Consider the following 27,481-nt stretch of genomic DNA (forward strand, 5'->3'; position numbering starts at 1 on the left):
CGCGGTGCTGCAGCACCCATGGGGGCTGCCCTGTCTGGAGGGAGAGGGGTGACCCTGCTGCTGGGATGTCCCCGAGCCCATGGCAGCGAGCGGGGGTCCTGCCAAGTGCCCTGCAGGGTCCCGCAGACCCTGGCCGCACTCCCGGCACACACGGCAGCCCTGGCACAGAGGGGGCTCCTGGTGCCGTGGTGGAAGAGCCCCATCCTCAGCCCCCATAGTGAGGGAGACCCCAGGAATGGGCACAGGGCAGACAGTGCCATGGCAGAGCCTTCCCCAGAGGCACCACGCAGGGGGACATGTCCCCAGTGCAGCCCCGCTCCCAACACCGCAGCCCCACTGCGCCAGCAGGGCATGGGCTTGCAATGCCTGCTCATTTCCCCCTGCCCCACAGGAAAAATCACTCAGATTTGGCTAAAATCACAACATTTAGGAGCTGGCTCAGCTGTTGCCTCCAGGGATTGTCTGTGTCCCTTACCTGGGCTGGCACCGAGAAAGGCTCCCTCCCTGCCCGTGGGCAGCCGCAGCGAGTGTGGAGGTGTGCGAGAGCTGCCAGCCAGCTTGGTGGTCCCAGGACCCTCCAGCATCCCCACAGTGTGAGTGCGGTGCCGCAGGAGGGCCAGGCAGGGCTGGGTGGCAGTCCCCAGCTGCCTCCCCTGGGGTGCATGGCTGCCCGCGCTGCGGGGCACAGACAGCTGAGCCCCCTTCCCTCCCTTCCAGCTCCCCTCGGGGGCAGGCGCATCACCCAGTGCTGGTTGGCTGCACGGGAACCCGAGGCACTGGCCCCGTTGGCAGCTCCCCCAGCCCAGGGCCGGCCCTGGGGGCTGATGGCCACCCTCCCACAGGACCCAGGGGTGCACCAGGGCCCGCACCACTGCTGCCACCCCAAGCGTGCGAGGGCGAGCACAGCCCAGCCACGGGCCGGGACATGGCCACGATGGCACCCAGGGGCTTCGCTGGCTCCCAGAGAATGTCAGAGGTGCAGGGCTGAGAACATCTGCTTTTAATCCCCTGCCCCATCCCAGTGAGCACCCCCAGCCCCAGCCATGGGGATCCCAGAGGGCAGCCACTGCCCTCCGGAGGCTGCGGCTCCTTCCCTGGCTGGGACCCGCTGGTGGTGTTCTGGGGGCACAGCAAACCCTTCCCCCTGGGGGCCCGCTTGGCCCTGACACCACAGCAGGGAGAGTTCGTTTCTGTGGCCCCAGCCCTGCTATGGGAGCACCACGATCTTCTTCTCCAGCGCCTGCGGGGGGAAGAGGACCCTCCTCATCACCGCGTCCAGCTCCTCCAGTGCCAGCTGGGCGTGCAGCACCGTCGCACTGTCAGGCTCGGCCACCACCACGTGCTTCAGCAGACGGTAGAGGTCCCGCAGGACATCCCGCAGCACCTGGGCAGAGTGGGCAGGACAACTGTCAGCACCCACTGGTGTCTCGCCCACACCCACACCAACCTGAAACGCAACCCTCGGCGTGCCCCAGCAGGCACGGTGCAGCCCCTTCCACCACCGCTGGCGGTGCCAGGACACGGCGGCACCACCACCGCCACCGTGCCCCGGGCGTGAGCCCCGACCCTCCCGTGACTCGGTGTCCTCACACGCCAGCCGCGCAGTCCAGCACAGCAGCACATCACGGTGTCCCCCTGGCATGGGGGCACGAGGGGAAGCCGAGATATGCATTGCAGGGATTCCCATGGGGAATCGGCCACTTCCTCCACCGGAGCCGAGTCCCAACATGCTCATTGCTGGGAAATGGGGAGGGAGGCCACAGCCCACGGAAAAACTGGGCATTTCCAAGTCAAATCAGTAATGAATAACTCCCATGGCTCCTGAGAGCTGGCAGTGCCCCGCGGCACGGCACGGCACTGCCCCACGGCATGGCCAAGCAGCTCAGAGGGACACCTCCATGATGTCCTCTCTGCCCCAGGAAGGATCCAGCGCTCGAGGGGCCCTTTGGTGGGGGAGGCATAAGCTGGAGGTCCCAGTCCCACAGGCCTTTCCCTGGAAGCTGCCTGGGAATGAGCCCCACGGGGCAGGGGCTGTGCCCAAGGAGCACCGTGCCGGTGCCCAGGGATGCCCAGGAGCTTGGCGGAGGCTGCCCCGCCTGGGGGACAAGCAGGGAGGTGACCCACCTCGGTGGCCTTCTCGCTGAGCCCCCGCAGCAGCAGCACCACCACATGCACGGCAGCTCTTCGCACCTCTGCGTCGGGGTCTGTCTTGGCGATGGCCGTCAAGCAGGAGGTGACCTGCAGGGACAGGGCCGGGGGGGGAGTTGTATCAGGGGCAGGGGACATGGGGGAGACCCGGCAGAGCAGCCAACCACGGTGGTGGGGATGTGCCTGGGTGGCCTGCGCCTGGAGGGTGAGGATGGGACCCCTGCACCCAGCCCGGGGCTGGGCACCCAGTCAAGGGGACTGGCTTTCTGCGGGTTGCGGGGCTCCGAGCAGCCCTCCCTCTCATGGGGACTGAGCATGCAGACGCCTTGGAAAGCTTTATAAAAAGCAGGCAGAGTCGAAGGAACCTAATTAAACCCCTGGCAGTGACAGCCGGGAGAATTAGCAGAGCTAGCGCCTTCCCGAAATAGCTGCGTGTGGTGCATTGGCATCTCATCAAACGCTGCCGGTACCCAACCGATGCCGAGCGGCTGCGAGCAGGGACTGGGGAAAGAAGCCCGAGTGCCTCATCCCTGATGTCTCCTGACCTCCCTCCTGCTCCGGGAGGCACCGGGGGACAAAGTTCCAACTTCCGTGGGGGCACAGGGCAGCTTGAGGGCTGCCGGACCGTGATACCAACGCCTCCTGGCAAACCTCCCCGCAGTCCCTGGGGAGAAGCCCCCCGAGAGCCGGGCTCACCCCACCAGGACCTCAGCTCCAGCGGCAGCCGCATCTCGCCAGGAGCCTGCAGCCAGGCAGCCAGGGTGAGGGCCGGGTGCCCCTGCCAGTGATAACAGGAAGGGTAACAAGGTCTCATTAAGTGGAAGGAGGTGCCGGTGGCAGGTACTAACCCTGCCTCCGGGTCTCCTGCAGCGCGATTGCCATGGGTGGAGCAGGCACCACTGTGTTTCCTTGGGCTACCGCTTCCCCGCAGAAGCAATGTCTTTAGCTGATTATATGGGGGTTAGAATTCCCCATTTCCTTCAGATCCAACGACTTTTATACTCTCCGCTATCAGCAAATATCCCTCATGCCCTTTATGGGAACGCCAGGCTGCTGTGCCCCCAGCAGCGAGCCCTCAGCAGCCCTGCCATCCGCTAACGAACCACCCTTGGCAAGGGGCTGGCAGTGCCAGGAAGGAGCCGGTACCTCCTGGACGATGGAGCCCAGCTGGAAGCCGAGGCGCTGGCAGAGCTCGCCCAGGTTGGAGAGGCTGCTGGCCCGCAGCGCGCCGTCAGGGTCCCGCGCGCCCCGCAGGAAGGCCTGGACCAGCGGCTCCCGGTGCTTGAACACCATGTCCCCTGCAAGAGAGAGCGGAGCGGCACATCACGGGCAAGGGAAAACCCACAGCCCCTTCCTGCCAAAGTCCCAGCGCCATTGGGAGCAGCCGGATTGCCCCCCCCCCCCTTACAGCACCACTAAACAGCTGGATGCAACATCTGGAGCATGCCTTGCACCCAGCGCAGGGACCCAGCTCTCAGCAAGGCACAGCCAGAGCATCAGCGGGGACCTGCTGTGGTGCCAGGGATGAGGACATCGTGGCACAGACCCCCGCGGTGCCGGCAAACCCCGACAGCACACACCCCAAGGCAAAGGCCTTTGTCTGGGGCCGTTCAGTGCATCCCCCGGCCCCCACGGGACCGTTCAGAGGTGACCACAGACACAGCACACAGAAACGAGTGCAAAGCCCAAATTCACACATAATTCAGCCACGCACACCCCTCCCCAATTAGCACACGCAGGCGCCGCGGATGTGTGAGCCGCCTAATTAGAGGTCGGTGCGCAGAGCCCGTGAGCGGCATGCACAATAACCCAGCACAAGAGGTGCCGCCGGCCGCACACCCCACGGCACGGGCTCGGCTCCCACCGGGCAGGGGCTGCTCCGGCCGAGGGGCAGGCAGGGTAGCACTCGCCTGGGAGTGATGGAAGAAAGGAGGTAGCTCTGGCGGGCTAGCTGGCCCGCCAACTCGGCAGGTTCCCGGCTCTCCTGAGCCCCGTAAGCCCCTTGGACCCTGGTGTCCTGCAGCCAACAGAGGCAGTGGGATGCTCTGGGCTGCAGGGACAGGATTAAGCCCTGCAGCGGTGGGACCCCATCACTCAGGGCTGGGGTCGCTGCGGTGAGGGGCTGGGGACTGGTCAGCCCCCGCGCTGCCGGCACGCCGCCAGCCTGGCAGCACTGCTGGGTGCATGCGATGGCCGAGAGCCGGGCAGGAACAGGCAAGGCGGCAGGCAGCCGGGTCCTTCCGTAGGACCGTCCTGTCGTAGCTTCACTCTTCCTACATGGCCCTCCCTGTTACTAAAGGACTGCGCCGAGGACAGACACTCTTCCTCTGGAACACAGCCTGCTCCGTGCTGGCGCCCCAGGCACCGGTATTACGGCAGTCCCAGCCATGCTGGATGATCCAAGCATGCTGCATCTCCTGCCCTGTGCTGGCTGGCCACAGAAGGGGCACAGTGTTTCCCTTCCTGCAGCAAGCAAGGCAGGTGTTTGCTGATGGAGAAGGGGGAAGGTGTGCCATGGTGCACCCAGAGCAGATTTAATGGGTTTGCAGCGAAAGCTAACTGGGTCAGTGCAAGGCCTCCATGAACCCTTGCATGGCGCTTGGCCCCGTGTTGCTGGAGGCAGAGGAACGTTGCCATGCGCTTGGGACGGGGCTGCCGCTTGCTGGGTGATACGCATCTGCTGCAAAATCCCCTCCCACATTGGAAAAAATCTACTCCAGTGGGATGGCAGGTAGGGATGGGGACAGGGACGGGGCAGGAGGGAGGCACAGCAGTCCCCAGGCTGCAGCAGGAGAGCGCTGAACCACAGCAGTGCTGCTGCACAGAGCAGAGCGTTTCTGGAAGCACCGGCTAAATCCTTGCTCTTGAATCCTGAAGCTTTGCAACAAAAACAACTTCATGCAATTTGTTCTATAAATACGCAGGCGAGCCAGGACGTGCCGGAGTCGCTGCCCGCGGCAGAGGCACCGCGGGGAGAGGGGAGAGCCGCAGCGGAGGCCGTGCCCACCATCCCTCTGCCAGCCGTGCTGTGGGCAGCTGCCGAGGCAAATGCAGCGTGGTGCAGCTGCAGCACCGGGCAAGGCGAGGGCTGGACACACAGACATAGTCCAGGGGCCTTCAGAGACCAAGAGGCTCCGCCACCGCTCGCACGAGCTCCACGGGGAGATGAGGGGATTGCCAGCCCCTAGGATGCCCTGTCCCCTTCCCGGCAGCGGGGCAGGGGAGCGGCATGACCCGGCCCGTGGAGCACCAGCCCCAGCAGGATGCCCGCCGCCGGCAGAGCTCAGGGATGCGACCACAGCCAGGGGATGCTGCTGCAGCGGCTGTGCCATGGAGAAGAGCTCCGGCAGGCCGGGCAGCCAGGGAGGTTGGCTTTGCCATGGCCAACCTGGGGAACAAAGCACCTGGCTGGTGACTGGGGACACCATCCCGGCTGCCCTGGCAGAGGGGACACCCACTGCCACCTTCCCCAGCTGTGGAGAGCTCCGTCCCCCTGCTCCTGCCGGCCTGGCCTCTGCTGGGGAATAAGACGAGGCATTTTAGGACGTGTCCCAACAGTGGCTGCCGGAAAGGCCTCATCCAGCTTTTACCCCTAAGCCCTACGTGTCTGGGCGCTTCCCAGCAGCCTCCGAGCCCAGCACTGCCAGCCGAGGGGACGGTGGGCTGCTGGCAGGATCTGCCTCCTTGCTCCAGCCCACTGGCAAACCCCAGCCAGCCGCCCTTCGGCTTCCAACCCCCCATGGTGGGGCCACGAGAGCTGATTCTCCCCTCTGGACAACAAGAAGCCACCGACAGCTTCACGCCCTGGACCTGGCAGGATGGCAGAGAGCAGCAAGGGGCCGAGCAGCACCGTGGCTGCAGGCAGCGGTAGCACATGTCCATGGGGACTCACCCAGTGCCCGGGTGACGCGCATCAGCACCTCGCCCAGCTTCATCCTGGTGATGGCAGCCGCGGTGTCCTCCGTGCCCTGCACTGGGCACCTGTACCGTGCCAGCAGGACGGGCAGGATCTGCTCCGGGTACTCACTGGAGAGCAGGGCAACGCCTGGGGGGAGAGCGAGAGGAAAGCGGGGATCAGGGCCAGGCATGAGGATGGCCCATGCCACCACCCTCGGCAGAGGAACCACTGGGAACCAGGGCAGCCCAGCACCAGGTCCGGTTGGGTGCCAAGCTGAAAGATCAGTAATTGAGCAGTTGGCAGCAGGTGCCCACTAATTGACACCGGTTAATGTTCATTGACCTAGCGTCGACTCGGCAGAGCAGCCGTCGGATGCTGCAGGGCCCACCCCCGGGCTGGCAGAGCTCCAGGGCAGCCAGGTACTGTAGGTGATGCTCAGGCACAGTGTTGGGCCGCAGTTCTCCACTCCTGGCCGTCGGGGAGACGCTGCTGGTGTGTGCTCATCCCTGCCGGGGCTCCACAAACCCCCTGGGTTTGCCTGGCCCAGGCTGGAAGCCGGAGCCCAAGTGCACCCCGTGCCTGCCGTGTATCCTTGGGGACGAAGGGGGTCGGACCCTGAATGCAGGGCACGCACTGGGCTACGCCACGGGGATGCACTGGCTTTGCTATCCCTTTAGAGAGCTGCCCAGAGCCAGCAAGCCTGAGCAGGGCGTCACAGGCAGTGCCGGGTGAAAAACCCTGCTGGGGCAGGCATCAGGCAGTGCTCCGGCAGTGCTGGGCTCCCCGGGTGGCAGGCGCCTCTCCGATGGGGAAAGGCAGCTGCTCTCCAGGGAAAGGGCGAGTGGCAGAGGCTGCCCCAGCAGTGCCAAGTGCTGAGTCAGGCTGAGCCCCAGCTCCCCTGCCCTCGAGGAGCAGCTGCCTTCACCTCCAACCCCATTCCCTGATTATCGGAGGGCGCCCGGCGTGGGTTACCCTCTGCAAGCGCAGGCACGTCCAGCGGGGCAGCGACCTCTCATCTGGCATCACCTCACTGGAGCCTGGCTTCCCAGCAGCGCTGCGCCAGCCGGCTCCGGTCCCAGCACCAGCACAGCCGGCTGGCCAGCAAGCCCTGCTGCTGCGGTGGAGAGGCCAACCGGGGCAGCAGGGAGCCCAACCGGGGCAGCGGGGAGCTCGACCGGGGCAGCGGGGAGCCCACTTGGCACACACGGCAGCACCGCGCACGGCACGCCGCAGGTGCTGCTGCCAATGCGGCGCGGGCTGGGTGAGTCACCGCCGCAAGGAACCGCGTCAGGGTTAATCACAGCCACAGCCGGGCTGCGAAACACGGAGGCAGCTGCACAGGGTGTATTAATCACCCAGGGACGGTTGAAGCGTTTGTGTTTCACCTGCAGGGCAAGGACAAACCCGTCCCACTCAAGATCGTACAGGCAGAGGGAAGCACAGCGATAAGCTCCTTTTCCAGCTGCTGCTGAGGGTTGTGTTCCCAATGGCAGCCGGGTCTCCCGGAGGTGCAGGTATTGCTTCAGGTCATGGGAATGGCACCTCCCTTGGAAGTAACCCGGCGCACCGCAAACTGCTGGCACATCCATTGCACAGGTCGCCCGCGTCACCCCGGATGCGGAGGCACCTGCCTGCAAATCCCAACGGGCAGCCCGGTGCCATGGGGTTGCGCCGAGCATGCCAGAGCAAGCATGGACCTGAGGGTTTTCCTGGGAAGCGGCGTGAGCAGCGGTAGCTCTCAGTGCCCCCAGCAGCAGCAGCCCGGTGCAGGGAGGAGAGTGGCGAGCAGATCGGCACACTGCTCTCCTGTCTGCCTGCTGCTCCCCACCTCCTGCCTGCAGAGCCGGGACCAGCCCTGGGGCTGGGTGCATGCCCACTGCTGCTCTCCCCCCTCAGCAGGGGCAACAATTTGCAAGGCCACGAGATGTGATGGATCATGGAACCGACCTGGAGAAAGCCGCCGTGGTTCCACTTCCACAGGGCTGGCTGGCACCCGTCAGTAGTTACCACCTTGGCCATGGGGACGGACATGGCCGAGCGCCAGGGGAGCACCAGTGGGTCCCCACAGACCTGGCTCCTCTGCCAGCCTCAGCTGAACAAGACCAGCAAGCCAAAATGTCAGCCGGGCGCAGGGTTGGGGTGCTGGGGCCGTGCCCACTCCGCAGCCCCAGGCTGGCAGCGTGGACCTGGCACGAGGATGGTGACCCGGGTGTCATCCAGCCGGGGGATGCCCCGAGGGTGAACCTGCCCAGGGCTCCGCCGAGGAGGCGCTTGTGGTCTGTGCGGATCAGTTCAGTCAGAGGGTAAATGAACTAATTACCCACTGAGTAAGCACAACTGGGAGACGAAGCCCGCTGGCTTTGGGAATGCAGCGCAGAGCCTGCACACAGCCCCAGGCTCGACCAAACAGCGTGAAGACGTGGTCCACGAGGGCAGGAGATGCCGAGCCCCATGCCTGGCTGCAGCTGAACTGCTCTTCGCCCTCGCTGCCCAAAGCCCCACCAGCACAAAAACACTCTGCTGCGAAGTGCCGGCACTCGCCCCAGCTGGGCATCGCTCACCTTGGATGGCCGAGAGGTAGACAAAGGCGTCCTCATGCTGCACGTTCTCCAGGAAGACCTGCGAGGAGAGCGGAAGCGCCGTCGGCAGCAGCCCCATGCCGGGCCGACAGCGTGTGGCAGCAGCCCTGCTCCCTCCCGCCCGGCACCTTCAGCCGATGGTGAGAGCAAGGTCGGGGCCTCCAGTAATATGGCCCATCCCCAGATCCCTGCCGTCGTACAGGACGGGGACCGCGGTGGGAGCCCAGTACCTGCAGCAGTTTCTCCTGAAGCCGAAGCGCCTCCGGATCCCGCTGCGTGATCAGGCTGGAGAGGTGGCGCAGGGCGGCTGCCCGGCTGGGGGGCTGGGGGTCATAGGCTGATACCAGGAGCTCCTGGAGTCCAGCCGGGGCCAGGCTGTCGGCACATGGGGCTGGAGCAGTACCTGTGGTGCCGGGCTCATGGCTCACACTCTGCTCTTCGCTCCCCTCCCTGGGAGCTGAGGGGCTGCTGCGGCCATGCCGTGCCGGTGCCCTGCCACCCCCTGGGCTTGGGGCTCCGCTGGCGATGCCGGCAGGGCTCTGCGCTCCTGTCCCCGGCTTCTTCCCCAGCACGCCATCGGCAGCGGCGCCCACCATCCCGGGGGAGAAGGCCCCGTGGGTGCAGATGGCAATGCGCAGGTCTGTGGCCAGCTCCTGGGTGAGCGGCTCGGGGTAGGTGCGGGAAAGCTCCTCCAGCAACGGCACCAGCCGCTTCAGCACTGCAAAGTCCCTGGATTGCAGCTGTGGCGGGGAGAGAAGCAGCATTAGCACGGCCGGAGCAGGAGGCTCACTCCCTGCGGTGGTCCTGGCAAGGCAGGCAGGCAGCCCCAGAGCTGCACGGGCCCCAGAGGCTGTTTTGCAGCCCAAGCCGGCCGCCCTCCATCCCCACCCCACGAGCCAGGCTCCAGGAGCCACGAGCTGCCCTTGGGGACAGCGATGTCCCACGGCCCCCGCGCTGACCCCAGCTGCGGCACCGCCGCAGGGCAGCAGCCGCGACCTCACCGTCCCAGCTCAGAGGTGCCGTGGGAGGAGGTGGGAAGGGCAAGAGCCCAAAGGAGAGTGGTGTCAGTGTGGGACCCTTGCACTCAGCATGGAGGGGGCTGAGCTGGGGACATCCCTCCCACCACCCTGCCAGTGCTGTGTGGGGCTTGCCTTCTGTCCTGCCTTCTGTCCTGCCTGGAAGGAAGCTCCAGAAAAGGCAGCTGCAACCTGCCCCAAAGCTGCAACACCCAAGGTGGAGAAAATCCTGCCCTAAATTGGATTTAACTGCTAATCCCAGAAGCAAAATTTGGGCTGTAAGACTTGAAAAGTGATGCTTTAGCAGAGATTTTTGGGGAGGTTTTGGATGATTGTGTAAAAAAAAATCCTTTGGCCACTGAAACCCAAACAGCTTTGCAGCTGCCTCCAAAACCTTTTGCATTCAAGTTGCCGAGTTAAGCTGCTCCCATTAACGCTGGAGCAGGAACAGGAGCTCGCCTGGGAGGAGCCCATTAGAGCCGCGAGACTCTGGTTTTAAGTTTTCTCCAACTACTGTTCTTTTCCCAACGTTGGGAATTCAGCAGTAAGACACAATAAATTATCTTTTTCCATTAACAGTTGGCTTTTCCTTTGGGCAAGTCCGGGGATGAAGCAATCCTGGCAGCTCAGCGGTGTAAGCGCAAGCCGGAGTGATTGCAGCGCGCTAAGGAACATGCGCTCGCTCCCCGACGGCGGTTCAGCTGACACCGTGTAACGGTGTAACTGAGCAAGGTACCGTTTTTACAGAGGATTTCCAAGAACAGCACAGCCCACACCAGAAAGTTCGTTCTGCTCCGGGGACGGAGCCCGTGGATGCGCAGGGATGCAGAGGATGCAGTGCTGGTACTTAAAGATGGTGTATGTGACTGCGCTGCTCTGTCAGCACCTTCTCAGAAGGGGATTTTGGATTATACATTAATTAATTGGGCTCTCACAGGTGCCCTGCCGGGATCGTGCCCCCATCCAGAGCCCTGGCACTGCTCTGAGGAAAAATAATATATATACACCTATATACATAGGCACCCTGGGATTAAAGAGGGACCTAGGCCTGGGGAGCACCCAGGTGCCAGAGCACTGGCTGCAGCACCCCTCGGCCGGGCGCGGCAGGATGGTACCTGGTCTCCCCGCTCCCCACGTCCCATGGCCGCTGAGCGTCCCAGCTTCACCCCCTCACCTGGACGGCTCCGCCGAGCATGGCAGCCACGAGCCCCATGGCCATGGCAAGGGTCTGCGCCTCCGCCGCCGCACTGGGGCCCCGCGCCGGGCTGACGCAGGCCCGCTGCAGCGTGGCGGCCACGAACTCCTCCACCTGCCAGCAGACAGCGCGGGGAAGAGCAGTTAGGAGGGGAGATCCCCAGGGTGCTCCCAGGAGGCTGCCACTGCCTACCCCAGCCCACACCTCGGGGTGCCGGTGCCTTCCCGGAGCCAGGGGCTCTTTAGCTCTTGCTGTCTGTCTCCACCTGAATTTTTCCACCCCCGGACCTTCCCTCTCAGACCCATCCCAGCTGCCTTCCCAGCTCCTGAGTGAGCGGGCTCAGCAGTGCCAGGGAGCCGGGGGATGGCTGGGGCGCTGATGCAGCCCCGCTGGGGAGGCACCGGGGATGCAGGAGGGAGTCAGGGCTCCCGAGGGGGCTGCAGGTGTGCCGGAACCCCAAACCACTGCCCTCCTCTCCGGCATTGGCGCAGAGGGGCTGATTTCCCAGGGTTGCAGCCCCCAGCCCCGTGCTGGGCTGTGTGCACCAGCAGGCAAGGATTTAGGGAGCAGGGCTGGGAGGGCGGCCGAGCCGGGCAGCCTGGTCCATCAGCGGCCACGGCTGCCGCGCTCTGGCATGGGCCGGGCAAGCTCACGCTGCCCGTCTGCCCATCCACCGCAGCCCTGGGACACAGCCATGGTTAAACCACAGCGGCTGCTTTTGGCAAAGCCCCCACAGGGGCTACAGGGGCAGGGGGAGGCAGCCTGGCACCTTCTCTGCCTCCTGTCCCTGCTCCGCCATGGCCGTGCCATGGGCTGGGAGCTGGAAAGCCAGCTGGGATGGGTCCGAGATGGAAGGTCAGGGTGGTGGCAACAACAGGGAAACACGAAGGGTTCATATGAAATTGCATTAGAGAAAAGCTCAGGCTTGGAAAAATTCAAATAGGCGCAACAGAGAGAGCGAGAGCTGAAGTGCACGTGGCTCCGGGAAGGCACCGGTGCTGCAGACCGCCGGCGCACGGCACTGCGGCAACGGCCGGGCTTGAGCAGGGATTTACCATGGCTCAGATAAACTTCATTACAAGAAAAATCACACCTGCTCACGCCCCGTGCAAGCTCTGGGGAGGCGCACGGCCCCTTCCCTGCCCGAGGCCAGGGCTGCTCCCCACCACCTGCCCTTGCCCGGGAGGGCTCTGCAGGGCTCCAGCTCCTGCCGGCTTCCCGGTATCAGACACCCGTCACCCACACGCAGCCGACGCTGGAGCCAGGCCATTTACCACGTGTCACTTATTCTGTGATTTTTCTCACAATACTTCCCCCCTCTCCAAGCCCATAACGATCCCGCCTGGCTGGATTTGGCCTTCTCGACACTTGGCACCAGTATCTTTGATCCCGCAGGCTTCCTGCCTTTCTAACGGAGCTCAGAATTACCGAGTTTATTGTCTCCATGCCTTTGCTAGCTGCGCTGGCACCGCACAGCTCGGGGCGAGCCCCCCGGCACCCGGCCGTGCTGGGAAGGGGCTGCATCAGGGTCATTCCTATGTAGCAGGAGCGTTGCAAAAGAGAAGGAACTATTTTGCTCCTCCTTTGGAAAACAAAGTATGAGGGCAACGAGGTACTCTTGCACCAAACCCCACACTTCCAGCCTCCAGGGCACGGGCAGCGGGTGCAGGCAACGCGCTTCCTCATCAGTGGGAGAGCTGATTGCTGCCAGCTTCGTTAAGCGCATCCCCACTGCAGCGAGGAGGGAGGCGGGCTGGGACGGGCTGCGGAAAAGGCTTAGGGACCTTCTGGGCTCATTAGTCCAGAGAATAAATGCCGTCAAACAGCACAAAACTAAAAACAGAAGTCAGAACACCTGCTCTCACAAATCAGTGACACAGAAGGTGAAGGGGTTGAAATTAATTTAATGCAAAAAAATATGAACATCATGAATAAATAATCTATTAGTAGATTGCTAGTAAGGAAAACAAAAAGTTAAAAAAAAACTAATCTAAAAGTTCAAAATCCCCACCTTAATCTGGAAGGGGAAAAACTCTTGAAAAAATAAAACACTGGGACACGTTTGTCTCATGGAGGAGGAGAACATCCTTGGTGTATCAAGGACATCACGTCAATCTCATGGAACTCAGTTGTGAAGGCAGGGAAATGTAAATAAAATAAATTGTGCCAGAGCTGCCGCCATTGCTGGGGTCTGGCTTTGGGAAGAGGGATCCCGCTTGCTCCCACCCCGTTATGCACAAAGCCACGCTCCGGAGCACCCACAGCAAGAACCAACGCCCTGGAGGAACCCTGCGCTGCAGAACACACTTCAAACCAGCTCTGCAACTGCTGCCCCAACCCGAGGTAGCGCTCCCTGAAATACAACCCACACGTGGAGGTAGAGTGGCTTTTTTTGTCTGGGTTTCTTCACGGGTGGTTGTTTCTTTTTATACTAGATGCATGGCCGGACCCAGAAACCTGGCAAAAATCCTTCCCTGTTTCCCATCCCAATGTTCTGACCCAGGGAGCGGCACCGGTCCCGTGTGGGTGGCTGCGGCAGAGGGGCAGGTAAGGACAAAGCAGCGCCGGCTGCCGCACCGGCGGGTGCCGCAATGACACCGGCAGGGTCCCCTCTGCCACTGCAGAGCGCACACAAAGACTCCTTTGTCCCACAGGAAACCTGTGCTAGCGGTGACCGCCTCTGATCAAGCCAGTCACAGCTAACCGGCATAACCAGGTCACCGAGTTAAAAAAAAAACCCCAATGTAGGATGAGGAAGTTAAAATACACCGATCGGCTGGGAAACACTGTGCTGCCCTCGGCGCCCAACAGCCGACCCCCTCAGCGCTGCTGCAGAAGTGCCATACTTTAACAATCGTTTTTGGTGCCAGGTTCAATGAGTCTCAGCTGGCCTTTGAAATGACAATATTGAATAAATTTTGCGGCTGCCCATTCATGAAGACATGGGCAAGCGCCAACCGTACGAGCACAGTTAGGCCGGCCCTGACGACCGGACGCATCACTCGGTGCGGGCGTCTCAGCGGCAGAAACGAGAGAAAAGCCACGACTGGCCTATCTGGGGGCGAGGGGCAAGCTGGACGTGGCGGTGCCGTGTTTGTCCGGCTGGCAGCTCAGCTGCCGCAGCTCCTGGAGGTACCTGCCGAGATGTGCCAGAAAAACCAGGCACCAACACCACGGTCCAGCAGCAAACTCTCGCTTAAAAGGTCTGTCGGGTACAGATGTCTTTAAGCTGTTAAACTCGGGAATAAATTTTGCTCAAAATAAAGATGAGAAGCTGGTAAGTCAGAGTTCTGATTAACGCACAGACTACTGTCTTGGCTTTTAATACAAAGCCATGGATACAAATCTGAAGTTGACTGCTGGGCTGCTCCCTCCTGCCTCTGCAGCTGACTGTCCTTCCTGCTGGCACTGCATCGGACGCTGTCTTGTTGAGACACTTGCAACTGAATCAATAAACTGCTTTTCCTGGGGATGCTCTAGCTTTCTCCAGCTGTTTCTTAGCCCTTGTCTCCTTAGAGCGCAGCAGCCCAGAGCTCGGTCTGCCACATGCTCCAGCCACCGATCCCCCAGGGCTCTGCCATGACCAACCTGAGCAACGTCTGTGAACACAGTGTCTGAGACGTTCTCACACAGCGTGGCCACGAGCTGCAGGACCAGCAGCTTCCTCCTCTGCCCGGCGTGGTACCGCTCCAGCTCCAGGAGACTCCCTCCAGGCACTGCAGCCAACTTCGAATCCTCCTCGTCCTCTGCAGCCACGCAAGTCAGCGCCTGCCGGGAAGGAAGCACAGGGCACGGAGAAGCAATAGTTAAATACAGGTAAATCAGCGCCAGGAACACCACGGTCACCACACCAGTGGTCTGGGGCGCAGCAGGTTTGCATTACCAACACCTCTACCCTGCTGCAAAGGGCCCTCAGTTACCTCCCCTCTTCCAGCCTCGTCCCCTTCCACACACACGCCTGTCAGCAGGCCAAACCCTGGCAAACCTCCGTCCCTGTGCACACCACAGAGAGCACCACCGAGCACTTCTAGGGCCAACCATCCTCTGGGCTGTGAGGCTTGCTGGGCCTCTGCTTGCTTGCAGCCTTGCTTTTGGCAGCAGCTGCTCACAAAGGCGCTCGGACCCCCCGTCCCCTCTGCAGAGCTCGTGCTGACTCCTCACACGACCAGGACCTTCCCCTCGGTATGTCACGGTCTGCGAGAGCTGCCCACTGCTCCCGGGTGTCCCACCTGTGTCACAGCAGTGTCCCTACACCCAGGGTGCTGCAAACCCCACCTGACTACAGGCTGGGGCTCTGCCTGCCACCACGGGCACAGAAAGCGCATCCCAGCCCAGGCAAGGCCTGGAGGGAACCGCTGGGGCTCGGCATGGGATCAAAGGCAGCAGGTGCCCTGCTAGAGCCAAGGAAGCAACAGGGATTATTCACAGCCTCAAACACACCATTAAACTTCAGACATGCCCCTGTCGTCGAAAGAGCCCAGGGGGAATGAGGGTTAACCCCTTCAGGGACCAAGGCTGCCTCCCTTCTCCCGGCCTCTCCTGCCCGGCACACAGCAGGACTGCCCCACCGCGTGCCGTATCCCTGATACGTGCCGTATCGCTGATACGGGATCCCTCGGGGCTCAGTGCTCCCGAGGCACGTAAGGGGACGCTCAGTCCCCTTTGCCATCTGCCACACACACCGCTTGGCCCAGGGAAACCGTTCCTGCAGATGTGCCCCGAACAGAGACTTACCAGCCCTTACCTTCAGGCAGTGGATGAAGAAGTCTCCGGCTAGACCGCTCTTCTGGCAGTGAGACAAGAGCTCCACCAAGCTCTCCACGCGGCACTGCTCCGAGGAAACCTTCTGGTAGAGGGCCTCATCTTCATCGCTGAAACAGGTCACTGTGTCACCACCACAAATGCACCCAGACCCTCTCCCGGGCTGGCTCTGAACTACTCCACAGCAAGGTGAAACCCCGCTTCTGCCTTCTCTTGGATGCCGCCTTTCACTGCGCTACCGGAAAGTGGAAGCCTGGAGGCAACTGAGCCAAACTATTGCTCGGTTCATTTGATCTACGTGATCATGCACTCAGTTTATTAATTAACCTGCGTTCATTAAAGGAACAACATTAACAGAAGCCACGGGTGCAAACATCACATTTAATCCAGCCATCCTATAAAGAACAGGATTAGCACTGGCTAATTCATGCAGCCATAAAAGCAGGGCAGACATGGGCAGAGCCATGGCTGTTAAGGAGCAATTTTGAAGTACACCCAGTTTAACCAGTGCAGACCCCAGGGCAGACCTTTTTCTAATTCAGGTCAGGAATGGATCAAAATGAAACCGAAACAAGCGTGGTTGTACAGGGGTTTGTTAGGGGTGCACACAGCTGCTGGCACACCCAGCCCACAGACACCCCTGGGCAGGAGCTGTGCGCTCTGCCTGCTCAATAGCACTGCCCTGGGCTCGTAGCTGCCAACTAACAGCTACCCCTCTTTAAACCAAATGTCACGCTGCTGAACAGTCCCAGCCTGCATGGCTGGAGTCTAATGGCTGCAGTTTATTCCCCACATGGCCATGCTCTGCCTCCACTTGTAGAAGCCATCTGCAAGAGCAGGAGGGGAGTTCAGTTGCTGGCTCTGCGATGCTGGCATTGCTAGAGTCCTTGCTGCAATGGCATCATCTGCGCCTGAGGGATTCCACTTGCTCCACGCAGCCGTGATCTGCCACAAGACAGGCCCAGGCTGGAGGGTGGAAGCTGAATTTGGGGATTGTTGGGCTACCTGGGTGCCTGGGGGGACCAAACCATGGTGGGACAGCACTGGCAGCCCCAAGCTCGCCTGGGCGCTCTCTGCCAGGCATGTCGTGAAAAGCCCTACATGCCAAATGATGCCTGGGGACTGCCCTCCACACCTGGCACTGCCCCAACAGCGCTCACCTGATGGTCTCCTCCACCACGATGGCAGCACCGCCCTCACCTCCCACACGGAGCCGGCACTGCGGGTGGAGGACGTGCACGCTGCTGTTCAGCCCCGCAAAGCCTTCCAGCACGGCCAGCGATGCCTCTCGCTCTGACTTCTCCAAGAACCACAGCAGGATCTCCTGGCACGGGGAGCTGGCAAGGAGAGAGAAAGCAGTGGTGAGCTTGCTCTGCCTGTTGCACACCGGCACTGCAAGGGGGCCACGCGTCTCGGGGCGAGGGAAAAGGCAAGAGCGCTCCGGAGCAACCACAGACCCTCCCTGGGAAGCTCCGGGCCGACAGCTCCGGCAGCTGAAGGCATTTGTGTCAGTTTATAAGGGGATCAGCAGCACATCCCGTCCTTCTGGTGTTCCCAGATGGAAGGATCTGGGTCCTTCAAGATTTCGGCCCAGCAAGGAAGGGAATGCTGTCTGAACAGCGTGTCTGTACAAGGACAGCCACTTCCACGCAGCCTCAGCAAGCCGTGCCTGGTGCTTCACGCCAACCTGACAGAGCACAAAGGTGTCAGCTGTGCCAAGGGAGAGGAGGAAGGAGATGGGGAGCACTGTAAGGTGGTAGGGGAACCCCTGCCAAGGAGAGATGCAGGTTAATGAGGTGGAGTAGCAGCGCTGTGCCAGGGGTCTGGAAATCCAAACACTTCCAGGCAGCTTTGGTTTTAGTTACCCCTGCCAAATTCCTTTGCAAAGAGAGAAGCAAGCAGCGACTCTATTCACCCAGCAGCAGTGTTAACTTGGCTTGTTCTACAAACTTGCACTCACTACTCTTCAAAGTGATTAATGATGTCTTTAATAACACCAGAGGCTGTGTCTATACAGACCTTTTAGGGAAAGCCTCCAGTACCCAAGTGCCAGTATCACCAAAGCAAAGCAAAAACCCACCAGGACTGTATTTACTAGGCTGGCCCAAACTCAGGACAGCCCAGGGAAAGCCTGGGAAGAGAAAGGAGAGGGGATGGCCAGCACCTTGAGCACAAGTCTGCCAGTAAGGTCGTGTACTGTGCCTACCCCTGCAGTTACTGCCTACTTTGAATGAGAGCTCTTCAGGGTGAAAAGATCGGTTTCGCTTCTCTCTGTGCCCATGTAGAGCACGTCCTTTGGAGGTGGGCAGGACGGAGAAGATGAAACCCCAGAAGAAGCTGTGCACAATCCTTCCTTACCGTAAGTATGACACATTCTGCTTGGCAAAGGAATAGAGGGAAAAAACCACTCCCAGGACTGACTGTAAGGATCCCAGCAGCAGGCTCGAGCTGTCATTTCCAACCACATAGACCTACAGAGAGAAGGGCACAGGGAGGAGAGTCAAACACCTACGTGGAGCACAGGGAAGGCAATGGGAAGGACAGAAAGCACATCTTTGCACAGAACGGCTGCTGCCAGGGAAGATGGCAGAGGGTTTACAGCCTCTGTTCCTTTCAGCCTGGAGCCCGTTTTCCCTGATTATGCCATATTCTGTATTTAACGCAGCCTTCAGCACCATCTTTCTCCTGGCATTAGCTTAACCACAGCAGAGCTCCAAGCTACAGGAACACTGCAGCTAGCTAGTCAGGAAGTCTGCTGCTTAGGGGTAAGGTCTTGTGTTACAGAGAGATGCAACAGGCACCTTTGAATTAGCAAATCTTTATGTAAATCTGCACCTAGAGCCAGATCTCAAGTACAGACATCCGTCCCTAGCAGGGCAGCTGGGCTGACGTGTGATGAGCTGAGCAGGTGGGTTGCAGGGGCTTTGAGGAGGCTGTAGGGCCGTGCTTTTCTCCTCCATCTCAAGCAGCACCCTCCTGAATCAGTGCCCTCCTCCACGAAACCAGCACCCCTTTCCCAAGCAAGCCACTGTTCCCAGCTCACCACACACAAGTCCTACCTTGCTGGCTACAGCACACAGGAAAAACACTCACAGAAGTCTTACAACATTGGGTTCCCCTTTGAATCGTCTTAAAGGAATTGTCCAAAACGAAAAGCCAGATAGGATGATTTTAGTCAAAGCCATGATGCTGGGAAAACTCAGTCTAGAAAATGGTTAAACACCAAGCCTTTCCCAGCTGGACTCAGGGTTTACCCAGGGTTATTGTGTTCAGGTCCTCATTTTAGCAGGCTCTATCACCCTCCACAGCTTTTAGCTTTAAAAAAAGGGGGAAAAATGAAGTCTCTTCACAAGTTCTCCAAGGGACTTCCACCTGTGTCAGCTGAATGACCTGCTCAGAAGTTGCTGTCCCTTCACACCCAAGCGCTCCCCACACCTCTGACCTCTGCAGCTGGAGAGCAACCGGCTCCAGGGCTGGAAGTGCCCTGGGGACAGACCAAAGAGCTCCTGCCTGCTGGAGGCAGTGTGACAACCCAGGTAGGAGGGCTAGGAGGGAGATTGTCCTGATAACTTTGTGCCCTGCCCTATTGAAGCAAACAGACCTTTTCTCCTGTGCTAATCCCCGTGGAGCCATTCTTCCTAACCAGAACCTTTTGTACACAAAGCCTCCCTGATGAAGCCCCAAGGATGGTTTCCCACTCAGCATCAAATGACACTTGCTAGGCAAGAAACCCCCACAAATCCGCAGGGCTGGAGTCTCTGTCGCTAATCTGGCTGCTGTCAGGCCTCCAGCGCTATGCCATTAAGGAGGGATCCACCCCACACTCCCCCAGCACTCGCATTGTGAACGGCAGCCACACAGCGGCCCTCCAGACTGGTCTCTGCCTGCCAGCTAGTTACAACAGATCATCACTACGCAAAATACTACAACAATCACACCATTTAAGAGCTTAGCCTGCCTAGGGGCATGCCAGTAAGCAAGTCACCAGCTTCTTAAAATTGAATTCCTGGGCTGGAGATGTCCTTCTGGGTTGGAACGCGCAGCAGAATGCTGCCTGCCCGGACAGCAGCCCAGCTAAGCCTGCAGCATGGCACTGGTGATACTGGTGGAACCACAGAAAAAGTTGCTATGAAGGAAGGTTTCAGAAGAGCGGCTTCTACAGAACAGCCCTGTTCCTTCATAGAGAGCACAAGAACGGACCCCACCTCTCCTCCAAATGCCAGAGCCAAGACCTGAGTGGCTCAACACCCTGCTTGTCGCTGCAAGGGACCCCTTACAGGAAGGGGCTCCACAGAGGTGCTAAATCTGCACCGTCCTGCCCACAAGAGATTTCTTCTACCATGGAAGGTGGTCTGTTACTGGCAAATCCAGAGCATTTCTCCGATGAGGCCTGAGTTTCCTTCCATTTTCCTGAACCTTCCCCATCCCCCAGCACCTGACTGGGGCCTGAATGTCGGGCTGGGAGAGCTGCTGAGCTTCAGCAATCCCTCCTGCTTTGGCAGCCAGGCACACAGACCAGCCCCGAGGCCCCACTGCTGCCTCCAGGTACTGTCCTGCACCAGGAGCAGCTCTGGAGGGCAGGGCAGCAGGGACAGCAGCTGGACACCCAGCAGCAGCTGCTGAAGGATTACCTACCCACAGTTTTAAAATCAACTTCATGCACACAGAAACCCACGTCACGGGGTTCAGCTCAGAACTGTCCCCGCAAAACAGGCTGCTCATTTTTCCTAACTAATCATTATCAACTTACCTTGCTTGCCTGATGGGACTAGACAGACTCTAATGTCTTTAGCCCCCTGAGAGATCTCAGCAGGGGAAGATGAACCGCTGGGGACACCCAATGGGGACCAGCTGCAGTGTCGCCCATTTCTGGGACACCTGAGGTGAGGACACAGCCACTAACAGCATCTCCCCTGCGGCTGAGCTGCTGCCCACCCTCCTTTCTCCCGTACCCACACGCTCTCTGCTTCCTAACAGCAGCCACCAGGATAACTCCACCTGGATAACAGCACTCCCACCTCTCCGCCATGCCTCCGAGCTCACCTTCACTTTCTTTTTCAGCCTGGTGACAGCTCAGCAGCCTCAGAGCCAAACCGAATCTGCTTGCTCTGTAGCGCACACTGCGAGTGCCGCGCTGCCAACTGGCCGTACAACCACCGAGCGATGAGCTGGGGGCTCTGCCAAGCTGCCCTCACTGCGGGGCTGAGCAGTCCAGCACAGCCGGGCGCTTGCCGATACCTCGAGTACCCTCTTTTCCAGGTCACTCATTTGGAAGCATTTTGGCCCAACGCAAGAGCTGGCTGCCGCCCACCCCACTGCAAGGGGTTAATGCTGCGGGAGCTGTAGGAAGGCTTCCAGCTCCAGCACCCTGGCTCAGGCTGCCCTCTGCAGACCTCAGAGAGAGGGAGAGCAGCTCCCCGCAGGTTTTCCCTCCCACACAGGTAACCCTGGGCTCAGTATGAGCCATACTATCCATGCTCTACAGGAAGGAAACTGAGGCACGGAGGCACTAAAAGGAGAGTGGGCCAGCGACAGCCTGTGAGGAGAGCTCAGGCATCCTCTGAGGACTGGCATGAACAGGATTCCCTGCAACCCATGCTTCCCTCTGACCAGCTGCACATCTCTGATGCCGGTAGGTGAGCGGCATCATCTCAAACAGGGATTGACAGCCTGAGGCAACACGTGCCAGGCCAGCGGTATCCCTGACCAGGGCCTCCTGCCTGCTCTGCTGTTCCCTGCTCTACGATCGCAGCCTGAGTCCTGAAGCTGCTCCAACTTTACTCCCAGGCACAACAGTCCTTACCAGCTGCGCAGTTTAGCAATGCTCAGAAAGCCTTGCTGCAGCTCACGGAGAGAGAGAATATGAGAGCACCATGGAGACTCCTGGTACCAGCCCACTGCTCAGACTCTCCTTACTCTGACACACCAGAAAAGCACTGGGAGAAAACAACCAGCAAGAGCTCACTGCCATCTCACAGGACATTTTGGGGTGAGAATGCTTGAGAGGATTCAGGCAGTGCCTCTGGTATCCAGCATAAAGCTGCAGTCCCTCAAGTGCAGCGCTTCATACAGGGTTATTCTGCGCAGCTCTCGGCCTCAACTCAGCATCATGACTGCAGAAGGCGCTGGGTTTTGTCATGGTCTAACACACACACTGAACCGCTCAGAAAGTCTCAAACCAGATCTTTCTTAGAGTAGTTTTCTTGCCTACCCTCAGGCCCAAATTAGGCACAATACCTTGAGCACATCTTCCACACAGCTGCCAAGCTCTGCCTCTGTCACCAGCACGGTCCCTGCTGATAAATCTTCCACTGCTAGCTCTGAAAACAAAGGGCAGAAATATCAGCACCCCAACATACTGGGGTGTCTCAGCAGAAGAGCAACCCCACCACACCCAGCACCAGAAAGCACTTTGATAGCTCTCTTGCCTTCCCTCTCCTCCATCAGGGCAACATGGGAACCTACGAGCCCTTGTTAGCGGCACTAAATATCATTGCAGTGTTGTAAACTCCACAAGGTTACAAGCAAATCAAAGCAGACCACAACTTCTTGATGAATTATTCCCCAGAGAGCTCTTTGGTCGGTGTGGGGAACCGATGGCTTCCATCCAGGAGCCCAAAACGAGACTGTCAGACTGGAGACTTTCCCAAAGAGCAAATGGCAGAAGCCCCACTATTTGGCTCTCACACCATAGTAATTTGACTCGGGTGCTGGTAAATGCGGTGCACCCAGCCACACACTCCCAACTGACAGAGCCGGGTTTGCACACCCAGCAGCCCAGCCACCGAGAAAATCCTGATGGAAAGACAAAGATCAGCGAGAAGAGAAACGGATTCTTCTCCGATCTGGAGCTGGGCAGAGAGCAGCCGGTACCTGCTGTCTCCGAGCACCGCAGGAGCGGTGCCAACAGGGGCTGGAGCAGGTGCTTCTCTGCCAGCTGAGGGTGCTCTTTCGCCATGGTGAGCAGCGTCGTGGTGGCCACTCGCTGGAACTGGCGCGCTGTCAGTTTGTCCTCGATGTGCAGCAAGTCCAGAATCTGGAAGGAAAGTCCACAATAAATGAACAAAGACCAGGAGCCCCTTGTAAGCGGGGGAGCAGGCTGACTCCTTGCAGCCAACAGCAGAGACTGAGGAGCCTCCTGTATGCTGCTTTGCTGGACATTTGGCACCACACTGCACATACAGAAGAGCTGGTCTCCTTCCCATGCACACATTAACGCAGGATGCATTTCTAGGCTCAAACCAAGAGCCTGCACCACTCCCACAGCCAAAGGCTGGAAGCGAGAGCTCCGCAGCAGAGCGCTCCTTGTCACGCAGTGCTGAACAGCTCGTGCGATCAGGCAACGTTATCCAGCATTTCAATCAAATATGGAAAATTCAAGAGCAGGGTAGAAACACATCCCGCTGCCAGAGCGGCAGAAAAATATCTCAACGTTGTCCTGGCTCGAGCCAGGCCACGCTCGAGCAGAAGCAACAGTACTGACGCTCTCCAAGCCAGAGCCGGCGCGGCATTCCCAGCCGGAGCCGACGTGCTGCGGGGAGAGAGGGACCTACCTGGGGGCATACCAGTTGGTAGTAGTCCTCGAGGGAAAGGCACTGCTGCGGGCAGGAAGCCAGGATCTTTGCAACCATGTCGCATTTTCTCCAGTCCACAGCTGCTGCTTCAGCGCCAGTGCCACCTGCTACACCAGCAGAAAGGCAAGATCAGCTCAGATTGACAGCAAACGCAAGGCCATTTTTTGGCTGAAGCCAGATGTTTCTGGCCAAAAACTGGATTTCTAGCTTTTATTACTCTCTCTAAACCAAACATCTTTCAGGAGACACCTGTGCTTAATAGCATAAGGGAAAAATTTATTATCCAAGACCTTTGATACTGGAAAACAACTTCTGCAAATAGGTGTATGAGCCAAAAGGTGGAAGGAGCTCATGCTTGGATGGTGTCATCAGGTTGGCATTGGCCGGGGGAAGCTTTGGCACTAGAAACTGTGGGATTCAGCTTTTAGAGAGCAACAGCTTCCCTTCCTGGCAGGGAAGAGAAAGCAAGGGAGCAAAGCTGCCACGCCCTGGAGCAGGACAGGTCTCGCTCCACCTGCAGCTGCTCACAGCCCAGCGCTGAGCATGGCTCCCACTGAACTGGCACCAGCACAGCTCCTCAGAACGAACTGCGCTCCGTACACACACAGGTGCAACCCCATGGAGGCATAAAGAGACTAAATTGAGTTTGGCTGCTTTTAGTCTGGACCTCAAACGTGACAGTGTACCCTGAACGAAAGGCATTTGCAGCTGGAAGGCATTCACGGTTTGGGAGATCAGCAGAGTCAGAGGCAAAATCTGCGTGTTACAGAGTCAGCTTGGCCTGACAAAAGCTGTTTCCCATTTCAGTGCTCTGACGGCACTGTCTTTGCCGGGCCTCTCGTGGGATGAAATGCCTCAGACACATCATCACAGTCTCTTTTAATCTGCGATCCTGGAAGCCAAGAGCAGCGTCAGAGCACCCTACTCACCGCCTGTTCCCTCCATGATGCCCCGAACCACAGCCTGAACCCCGCTGGGTCTCATTAGCCTCTCGGAGAGCAGCTGACCACAAAGGCGCCGCAGCCACGCCGGAGCCCGAGCAAGGGCCGGCTTTGTTTCTTCCCCAGGAGAGGGAGGACTCTGAAAGGAAACAAAGGAGCAGGCTAAGGAGCATATTTGCACACTCCTGTGCAAACCCTCACTAACAGGCAAACAGCCTGCGCCCTGCCCCGCAGGACTTGAGACAGGAGCACAGGACAGGGAAACCTTTTAAATAAATCCCTTCTTCATCCAGTGGCACAAAGCGAATTAGGGCTTAATGAGAGAGGCCAGCCTTCCCAAGAGCATCCCCTTGAGCAGAGCTTCCCTCCTTTAATTAAAGCCCCTCAGGGTCAGGCAGCAGCTCTGCCTCATTACCAAAATGGTACACAGGGAGGCGGGGTGCTCGGGGGACAAGCTGGGTTTGATGCAGGTAAGGGGTCCGCAGGAGTGTCCCCTCATCAAGTAAAGTGATCCCCTGGGACAGCACAAACTGCAGAGCTGTCCGGAGGCTGCGAACCTGCAATGTGAGCAGTTCAAATAGAGGTGCTTGCTTGGACACCCCAAGGAGGCAGGCTGGCACCCCTGCACTGGTGGGGGTTAGAACAGAAAGGAATATTTTCAGTGTGAAGGGACCTACAGCAATCACCCAGTCCAACTGCCTGACCAATTCAGGGCTGACCAAAAGCTAAAGCATGTTATTAAGGGCATTGTCCAAGTACCAGCACAGGATATCAGCTCAGGTTTTAACCAGGAAACCCCAGCTTTTATGTGGAAGAGCCACAGCACGCACGAGTGCTGCCCCATGCCTCGCACAGACCCTCTGCAACCCTTGCACGGGGGAAGGCCAGCTTCTGCCTGCACGGGAATTGCATGCAATCCCAGCCAGAGGGTCAGCGCACAGCACAGAGCTGCACCTAAGCCAGCAGCCCCGTGCTATCCTGTGTGTGCACCAGCAGCTCCTCACGTCCTGACCCTGAGCTGCAAGGTGGCCGGTGGGCACGCACCCGCCCCCAGCACCCGCTTGGAGCTGGGATGCGTCCCTTCCTTGCGGACTCTCTAAACACAACAAAAATGGTCTCCCCAGAGAGCACCTGTTCCCCATCCCCTCCTCCCTGCTGCCACGAGGCAGCCTTTGAAACGGCCACAAACAGCAGCTGGTGCTGTGGCAGCACCGCTTCATCCCCTCAAGTGGATGGGGGCAGGTTCTAGAAGAGAAGGCGCTTCGCTTGGCCAGGCACAGCTCACATAACTGCGATGAGAGTCCCCAGGTTCACCCACACCCCCCCGTACAGCAGGGCCACAGCTGCTGCTGCGTAAGCAATGCACACCCAGAGACTTCACCCGTGTGTTCACGCAGTGCTTGGGGACAGCAGTGCTGCACTGAACTGGTTTTTAAGGTGTAAGAACATTTCCAGGAGAGCAGCAAAGGCACCCTCGGAGCGTGGGAACACACCATGGGCAGTATGCACCCCGAGCTCCCCGCACCATGGACGGCCCCGCCGCCGCTGCTGGGTACCTGCTTGGGCCGGCCCTGCAGGATGAGCAGCTCCCGCACCGCCAGCGGCTGGTAGACGCGGTCCAGGATATGCCGCAGGGCCTCCCGGCACCGTGTTCGCTCTGCTTCCGAAACACCCTGGAAAAAAGCAAACCCCGGGGTGGTGAGGACAGGCTCAGCTGCCAGCACTATACCCGCTGGTCCCGACCGTGTGCCCGTGCCCTGCGCCAGGCTCCCTGGCTCCCATCTTATCTCTCCCACCAAGATTAACATGGGAGCTGCTGCTGGGCAGGAGCCCTGGGTCTCAGCGAGCAGGAGCCCAGCACGGCCATGGGCTCAGCCGCACGGCACAGGGAGTGATGCTGCTGCGCTATGGCGAGGCTGGAGACCCTGACATGTTTTTTGGCATAGCCGGGTGCCCATGCCAGCGGAGCAGGAGGAGAGGGGACCCACGGACCTCGCTGTGGGGAGCAGGGCCGTGGCCCAGCAGGCAGAGGCCGGCGAGGAGGAGGCCGAGGTGGCGGGCGAGGAGTGGGGTGCCCAGCGCAGGGTGCTGGGCCAGCTCGGCCAGGGCGGTGGTGACAGCGTGGAGCCGGGCCCCGCGGGTGGCGGGCGGTAATGGGGACGGCGCGGGGGGCCCCGGGCGCTGCCCCACACCCGGCGGCAGGTAGGGCGCCAGGCCCAGGCCCACGGCGGCCCGCAGCGCCCGCCCCACGGCCCGGCCCTGCCCCACGCTCAGCGTGTCGGCGCTGGGCGGCGGCGCGTTGCCGGGCCCGGCCCCGCGGGCGGCGGGGAGGGCGGCGAGGGCGACCAGCCGCTCCTTGAGGCACAGCAGCAACGCCAGTAGCCCGCAGGCAGCGGCCCAGCCCGGCTCGGCATCGCCCGCCACCCCGGCGGCCAGCGCGGGGGCCCGGGCCAGCACGGCACGGCGCAGGCCGCGCAGCGCCGCCCAGCCCGCCACCCGCTGCAACCGCTCCTCCAGCGCCGCCGCGTTGCTGCGCAGCGTCTCCGGTCGCAGGGCATCCTCCGGTCCGGGCCCTGTGGGCGGCCGCAGTAGCAGCTCCAGCGCCTCCACCACCTGCTCCGGCTCCGGGCCCGGCTCCGACTCCCCGCCGCCCGCCATCTTGGGGCCGCCGCTGAGGGGAGGAGCGCGGCTCCCAGCCGCCATCTTGGGGAGGGAGGGAGGGCGGGCGGGGCGGCGCCATCTTGGGGCATGGCCATGGCCGCCCGCTCCGGCGGGCCCGGGGTGGCGGCGTCCGCTGCCGCTTGCCCTTGGTGGCTTGGGGCTTGTCGTCTTCCCCGCAGGGGACACAGCTGTCCCTGACGCTGGGGTAGGAGACCTCTGAGCCCCGTTTGCCCACAGGCACCAACAGCACCAAGCCCTCTGGCAGGGCAGGTATCTGGGGAGGGCTCCTGCACCAAGGCTCGCCCTGGTGCCAAGGACGGGCTCTGGCTGCATCCAGTAAAAGTGGGGCCCTCGACACAAGAAAGACACGGGCCTGTTGGAGCGAGTCCAGAGGAGGGCACAGAAATGCTCCGAGGGCTGGAGCCCCTCTGCTGCGAGGCCGGGCTGGGAGAGCTGGGGTTGTTCAGCCCAGGGAAGAGAAGGCTGCGGGGAGACCTTACTGCGGCCTCCCAGGGCTTAAAGGGGGGCTGTGGGAAGGGTTGGGGCGACCTCTTTAGCAAGGCCTGTTGTGACAGGACAAGGGGTGATGGTTTTAAACTAAAGGAGGGTTGATTGAGGCTGGATATAAGGAAAAAATTTTTTACAATGAGAGCGGTGAAACCCTGGGACAGGTTGACCAAAAAGGTGGGAGGTGCCCCATCCCTGGAA

At 60.3% G+C, this 27,481-nt stretch overlaps 1 protein-coding gene across 3 annotated transcripts; it reads right to left on the bottom strand.

Moving 5' to 3' along the window:
- Window positions 1-985: 985 nt before the first annotated feature.
- On the bottom strand, window positions 986-26,847 carry TANGO6 (transport and golgi organization 6 homolog). Of its 3 annotated transcripts, XM_075101099.1 has the most exons (18): window positions 26,105-26,847; window positions 25,669-25,785; window positions 24,101-24,251; window positions 23,151-23,278; window positions 22,471-22,633; window positions 21,835-21,917; window positions 17,956-18,068; window positions 16,758-16,934; window positions 15,581-15,707; window positions 14,425-14,604; window positions 10,816-10,950; window positions 8,856-9,365; window positions 8,608-8,665; window positions 6,041-6,193; window positions 3,295-3,446; window positions 2,845-2,926; window positions 2,125-2,238; window positions 986-1,384 (listed from the first exon to the last, which is right to left on the bottom strand). In XM_075101099.1, the coding sequence occupies exons 1-18, from the start codon at window positions 26,813-26,815 to the stop codon at window positions 1,320-1,322; spliced, it is 3,219 nt and encodes a 1,072-aa protein (XP_074957200.1). In that variant the 5' UTR covers window positions 26,816-26,847; the 3' UTR covers window positions 986-1,319. The 3 variants fall into 3 exon arrangements, with proteins under 3 accessions (XP_074957200.1, XP_074957199.1, XP_074957202.1); XM_075101098.1 differs by lacking the exon at window positions 2,845-2,926 and having other exon boundaries at window positions 23,151-23,275; XM_075101101.1 differs by lacking the exon at window positions 2,845-2,926 and having other exon boundaries at window positions 26,105-26,830.
- Between the last annotated feature and the right edge of the window lie 634 nt (window positions 26,848-27,481).

This window comes from Phalacrocorax aristotelis, chromosome 8 (assembly GCF_949628215.1).
Source record: "Phalacrocorax aristotelis chromosome 8, bGulAri2.1, whole genome shotgun sequence".
NCBI classification, from domain to species: Eukaryota; Metazoa; Chordata; class Aves; order Suliformes; family Phalacrocoracidae; genus Phalacrocorax; species Phalacrocorax aristotelis.

Excerpts from the sequence above, each read along its gene's own strand:
- TANGO6 (XM_075101101.1), bottom strand. The coding sequence starts at position 26,815 with ATGGCGGCTGGGAGCCGCGCTCCTCCCCTCAGCGGCGGCCCCAAGATG. Across the intron at positions 24,252-25,668 it reads TGCAGGGCCGGCCCAAGCAG|AGTCCTCCCTCTCCTGGGGA; the intron begins GTACCCAGCAGC and ends GTTTCCTTTCAG. Across the intron at positions 14,605-15,580 it reads TCTTCATCCACTGCCTGAAG|GCGCTGACTTGCGTGGCTGC; the intron begins GTAAGGGCTGGT and ends CCTTCCCGGCAG.